The sequence below is a fragment of the Limulus polyphemus genome, unplaced genomic scaffold (assembly GCF_000517525.1).
Source record: "Limulus polyphemus unplaced genomic scaffold, Limulus_polyphemus-2.1.2 Scaffold5369, whole genome shotgun sequence".
Lineage (NCBI taxonomy): Eukaryota > Metazoa > Arthropoda > Merostomata > Xiphosura > Limulidae > Limulus > Limulus polyphemus.
The window spans coordinates 32,899-38,954 of NW_013670979.1; the positions used below are offsets into that span (position 1 = coordinate 32,899).

Genomic DNA, 6,056 nt, shown 5'->3' on the forward strand with positions numbered 1-6,056 from the left:
TATATATATGGTGTGTGTGTGTGTGTAAATGTTTCCTATGAAGATATATATGGCACTGGAACATACACTGTGTGTGTGTGTGTTCTGTGCATATATATATATATCTTCATACAAACATTTCAAATTGCTTTTCTAATTCGGAGATAATGTTTTTACCATCTTGCGATATATTTGAAAAACGTAACAATAACGAAGTTGTTACAAGTGTTTTCTTTCTAAGTTCTTTAAGATTAAATAAAGCGACTGGATCGGCTAGACAAAGCATAATGTAACCTGTGTTTCATTAGAAAATTTATTTAATTAATACAATCGAATTAATCGTTCGTTGTGGGGTTTTCGATTGGCGAATGGAATAGTTCAAATATTTGCTTACAAAAAAAAAAAAAAAGTTTCTCCTGTTTAACTCCGGTATTAGATGGTACGTTTCCTATCCTTTCGTATATATATTCAATAATTTTATTTAAAAGTTGACTACAATAAAAACAAATGTTTTATTTTACGCTTCGCAGAAACAACGCTTTCTTGTTTTAATGGCGGCGTCAGGAGGTGTGATGGTGACGTAATAGAAGCGTATACGCTTGATGCTCATGCGCATATACTTTTAGTCAAAAATCTTCCACAACGGGTGACGCACCCCTAGAGAGAGAACCAATGGGAGCACACCTAGAAGAAATCAATTTTCAGAGTATAAGAACCGGCGTCGCGTACGCCAAACAGGAAATGTACCGCATTGAAAGAAGTTTGAAACACGTTACCACTTAAAACAAAGTTGCTGAATAGAAAAATAGCTTAAAGGTTTGAGAAATATAACTACTGATAAGGAGATTCAAGAACAACATGCCTTACATAAGACGACCAGTAAGTACAGAATAAGTTAAGGTTTTCTTTTTATTTGTATGAGGATTCCGCCATGCTTGCTTGCCTCCTGTTTGTTTGTTGTTGTTTTTTTTTTCTTTTAAGATTGGAAAAACCCAAAAGCGAAAGTTTTCTAGTTACAAATTCAGATCCCGAGGTCAAGTTTGAAGTCCCATCTTGCAGACGAGTTGTTCCCATTTTTATCGTGTTTTCTAGGATACTACAGATTAAAATATGCTTAATATTACCACACAAACCTAAGGGGTAGAGTAGGTAATCGCAGCGCTACCTACACACCGATACTTCTTACCATTTTTGCTAATCGTGTGGAATAGTATGTTTCCAATAATTATTTTTTTTTAAAGCTGTAACTATCTTTTTTTTATCTTTGGGTTTAGAAGCTCTCTATATTTCCACCTTCTTCACCACAGACATTATGGGTTAAGAATAGAAGTTTTCATGTGTTCCACCCATGTTGTAAGCCTACATCAGTATCTTAATACACTATTTTGGCTTTCCTGTGTACCACCCATGTTGTAAGCCTACATCAGTATCTTAATACACTATTTTGGCTTTCCTGTCTACCACCCATGTTGTAAGCCTACATTAGTATCTTAATACATTATTTTGGCTTTCCTGAGTATCACCCATGGTGTAAGCCTACATCAGTATCTTAATACACTATTTTGGCTTTCCTGTGTACCACCCATGTTGTAAGCCTACATCAGTATCTTAATACACTATTTTGGCTTTCTTGTCTAACACCCATGTTGTAAGCCTACATCAGTATCTTAATACACTAGTCTGGTTTTACTGTGTAACACCAATGTTGTAAACCTACATCAGTAAATTAATACATTCAGTTTTCATGTTGTAAGCCTACATCAGTATCTTAATACACTATTTTGGCTTTACTGTGTAACACCAATGTTGTAAACCTACATCAGTAAATTAATACATTCAGTTTTCATGTTGTAAGCCTACATCAGTATCTTAATGCATTACTCTAGTATTCTACAAACGGTCGTAGACAAAGTTTATAGTAGTGTTGCAGTTTTCAATAACCTCTGGAAAGTTATTTAAAAATACAATTGCCTTTCTTTCAGAAAAATAATAATAAATAATTCATTTCATTCTAAATGACAAGTCTACCTCCCCCCTTTTTCCTCCCAGACGTCATTAAATGACAAGTCTACCTCCCCTTTTTTTCCTCCCAGACGTCATTAAATGACAAGTCTACCTCCCTTTTTTTTTCCTCCCAGACGTCATTGTGACGTTTCAAAATTGGACCAATCTGCAATACCCCCCCTCCCCATGAGTCTGTAGTCAATTGGTAGCTGAAGTATGTGTGATGTCTAGTTGAATGTAGGAGATGGGATGGAATCCGTTTCGTCACAAGCGCGCGCAAGGCCTATGCTAAATTTGGAATGGCTTCGTATATCGATTTGTTTTAAAAGTATGGTATTGGCCGGAAACGAAGGGTGGGGAAGAGGCTGGAAATAGCAGAATTGGGATGCCCAAGATCTCCAGATGTTACTTCAATTTACGTATAAGCTTTGAGGTTACTATTGCATTGCACAGATTTGTTTCATGTAATTTTTAATCATGATACTTTTTTAAAGTTATTGCACTCGTACGTTTGGTTATGAATCACAGTGATTAATAATACTTTAAGCAAAGTAAACATATCTCGGTGTTAGCAAACGAGTAACAAAATGTATTAATATAAAAAAAAAATTATAACCAAAGATGTGGGCTTTTGCCTAATGCAGCTTACTACTAATGAGAAAACACATTTACAGGGGCAGACCGGTTTTAACATACTGGTTTGGATAATAAATTATATTTATAAATTAAACGCTTGAAATAAATTAAGGTGTATTTAACGGGGTTTATTGAACAATTAACTTAAATATACCGGCACCCTTTCATCTATAAATTAAAAATATTTCAAAATATTTGAAAAATAAAATATTTCAAAATATTAAAAACAATTTTACACTTCCTATCAAGTGTATACTTCGATGCTCAAAATGTATTGGGACATCTTTAATAAATATGACCCATCGAGCATGCTCTACACAGATATTTAGTAGATATCCAGAGGTACACCTCTTGAGTAGATTAATAGTGTAGAAGTATATGCAAGGTGAAACAATCTGATGAAGTTAACAGAAGAGAGGTTGTATGTTTCTGTAAGACTGGAAAATTGCTACATGACGTAGTCACAATTCTTATTTATGTCAGTAAGATCAACTATACTAATGAATGACCATAGTATCAGATACTTGATAGTGAAAGGCCTAAAATCGAAGTTCAGGTTGGGCACAACAGTGTATAAATGTACTACGTGGGAACCTTTGCTGTTCACGAATGTGGGTGCTTTGGAAAGGTCAGGATACGTACATTTCACATGACGCTCCAGAACGTCCTGGAGGCAGGTATTGTATCTTAGCAACTGTAGAGGATGCTAGTTGGAGTGTTTCAGTGAAGGTTGTATTTTGTTAAGTGGTCGTGAGACGTTTCTCTGAAAATCAAAAGATCTTAAATAAATACGTTCTAAAGTCTATGATTGAGAGTTCAATCAGGTCAGTGTGTTACCCCAATAGGTCATTGCTTCATACAATGTGTTTATTTTCAATATAATAACATCAACGTCTCTGTGCAGTCAACCAAGAGCTCAGGTTGTAACCCAATTCGTGGGGGTTATACTGAAAGGGTTAGGTGACAAGTTTTCCACACGTTATCAAATTTTCAAAAACATCAGGTTCAAACTGCACTATAAATTTCTCATAACCTTGTTTATACTCGTATCCTGCTCTAAAGACAGTGTTACATCATAATAAGATAGTATTTGTAAACCTCTCACCCTCCATTCCTACTGGTTATTCAAGGCTGTACCATTAATCACCGTCAGGATGGAAATTTATATATTTGTTCCACTGTGTCTGGTGAGAACGGGTAAAACGAACCTTTTGTTTGAAATTCAACATTAAATTTTGTTATGCTAATAGAGGAAAGTCATGTATAATTATGAAAATATATATGTTGTAGTGTACGTGGAATACTCGTGACTTGAATTAATTGGAAAATATTTAAACTTGTGTGTTATTTATGTCCGAAGATTTATAACACACGAATGTCTTCTTCCTCCCCCACAGGGTTTAACTTGTCGCTTAGTGTTTGTTATCACTGCTGCAGCCTTAGGTTCAGCTTTCCAGCATGGCTATAATACAGGCGTTGTCAATGCTCCACAAGATGTAAGTACTTTTATTAATTAAAGACTTTTCGTAATCTTAATCTCTTTTATGTGTGCGTATTTGCGCGCATGCGCAATGCGGTTCACATTTATTTACTGCTAAGTCTAGAAAATAATACGTTTCTGACAAGTTTGTGCTGACTTTTGTGAGAAATTGGCATAATATATTGCTTTAGGCTGGTAATTAATTGGAATATTTAAAAATATATATATATTTTTTTCAAACTTCATTCCTAAACAACCTTACGTCTCCGTTTTTTGTCGTGTCTTGGATAAATAGTAACCATTCATGAGTGCAGATGGCAAATTAGTTTACATTTTAGGTAACTTATTCTTGTGTACAAAATTTGGAGGGTTTTCATGGTATGTAAATTCAAACATTCGTTGTTTTTTTTTCTAACAGTTGTTGATGGACTTTATAAAGGATTCTTATCGTGCCCATTTTGAGAGGGAGCCCGGAGGACATGCAGTTACCATAATTTATTCCATCATGGTCTCCATTTTCTGTATCGGGGGGATGGTGGGTGCTCTTTCGACTGCATATGTAGCTGAGAAGTTTGGACGGAGAGGTGCACTGTTGCTGAACAACATATTTGTTTTTATAGCAGCGGGATTTATGGGATTTTCAAAAATGGCCCAATCCTATGAAATGTTGATATTGGGCAGGTTTTTAATTGGAATAAATTCTGGTAAGAAACTTCTTTTCTGTACTTAAATTAATTATCTAGAAACATCTTATGATTTTCCTTAAAAAGTTTGTTTCAAGTTGTGTGCGAACTTTTAGGCTTAGCAAGAGTAATCTATAATTTTCACGTTTTATTCAACATATATCTAATAGAAAAAATAGTTTTATTTCTCCCTCAACGAAAGATTATTGATAAGAACTAACCTTGTTTTAATAAGTTAACTTGAATTACTGTTGTTGTCGTTTTTTTTTAATTTTACCTATGTTACACTACAGATCACGAGTTCGTATTACGTTTAATAATGATCAAGATGGGAGAAAAAACTAACTTTACTTAAAACCAGTTAATTTTTTGTTTGTTTGTTTGTTTCAGAATATAATTTAAAAATAAAAATATTCTATAATTGTTAAGGTTCAAAGAAACCTAATATAATACATTCACATTGTCGTTTAACTGTTGTTATTAGTCGGTTACTATAAACTACTAAATAGTCAAACGTATAAAGAAATTGACAGCAAATGTTAGGTAACTTCCTAATGCTCCTGTCATTTTGATACAGGACTGAATGCAGGAATAGCGCCCATGTATTTGACCGAAATATCCCCCGTCCATCTCCGTGGTGCTGTAGGAACTATTTATCAACTTGTTATAACCATTTCAATCCTGGTCTCTCAGGTTTTAGGGATTCCCCAAGTTTTGGGTACAGAGAAACTCTGGCCATTTTTGTTTGGTGAGTTATATAAATTTTTTATGGTAGCTTATTCTGTAAGAAGGTAATTACTAAACAATTGACAGAGCTAGACTCAGAATAGTTTAATCTGTTAACCACCAGAGGGCTATTTTTATGACTAATAACCCACATAAAAGAAATTGTTCAGGTTCCTGAACGAAATGGGTGAAGTTCACGATAAATATCGTAATCACGCTGGTATATATGTTTTTTGTAAACAATAAAATTAATGTTGATTTAACGGCACCATAATTATCTATATAAATATAATAGTACTGTCTGTTGTATGTCCATGCGGAGATACATGTAAACTTAAGGTTTCACATTTTATGTCTTGCAGTTTTTATGGGCGTTTTTTTACCATTACATATAAGGAAAGCAACATTTCATGTCCTAAGATAACCTTTCATTAATCATGAGTTTACATAACTTCCGTCCAGGGGGCGGGTATTCCAGCTAGTTATGTAATAATGTGTAATATTAATTTATAAATCACCAACAGTAAAAAGATAAATTACCAACGTAT

At 34.2% G+C, this 6,056-nt stretch overlaps 1 protein-coding gene across 1 annotated transcript in view; it reads left to right on the forward strand.

Moving 5' to 3' along the window:
• Nucleotides 1-706: 706 nt before the first annotated feature.
• The window catches only part of LOC106472481 (solute carrier family 2, facilitated glucose transporter member 1-like), a 13,251-nt gene continuing 7,901 nt past the window's right edge, over nt 707-6,056 (forward strand). The window contains exons 1-4 of the mRNA XM_013933136.2: nt 707-858; nt 4,017-4,115; nt 4,518-4,803; nt 5,360-5,530. Coding sequence (XP_013788590.2) covers nt 838-858; nt 4,017-4,115; nt 4,518-4,803; nt 5,360-5,530 — 577 coding nt within the window. The 5' untranslated portion in view covers nt 707-837. The remainder of the gene's footprint in view (nt 859-4,016; nt 4,116-4,517; nt 4,804-5,359; nt 5,531-6,056) is intronic.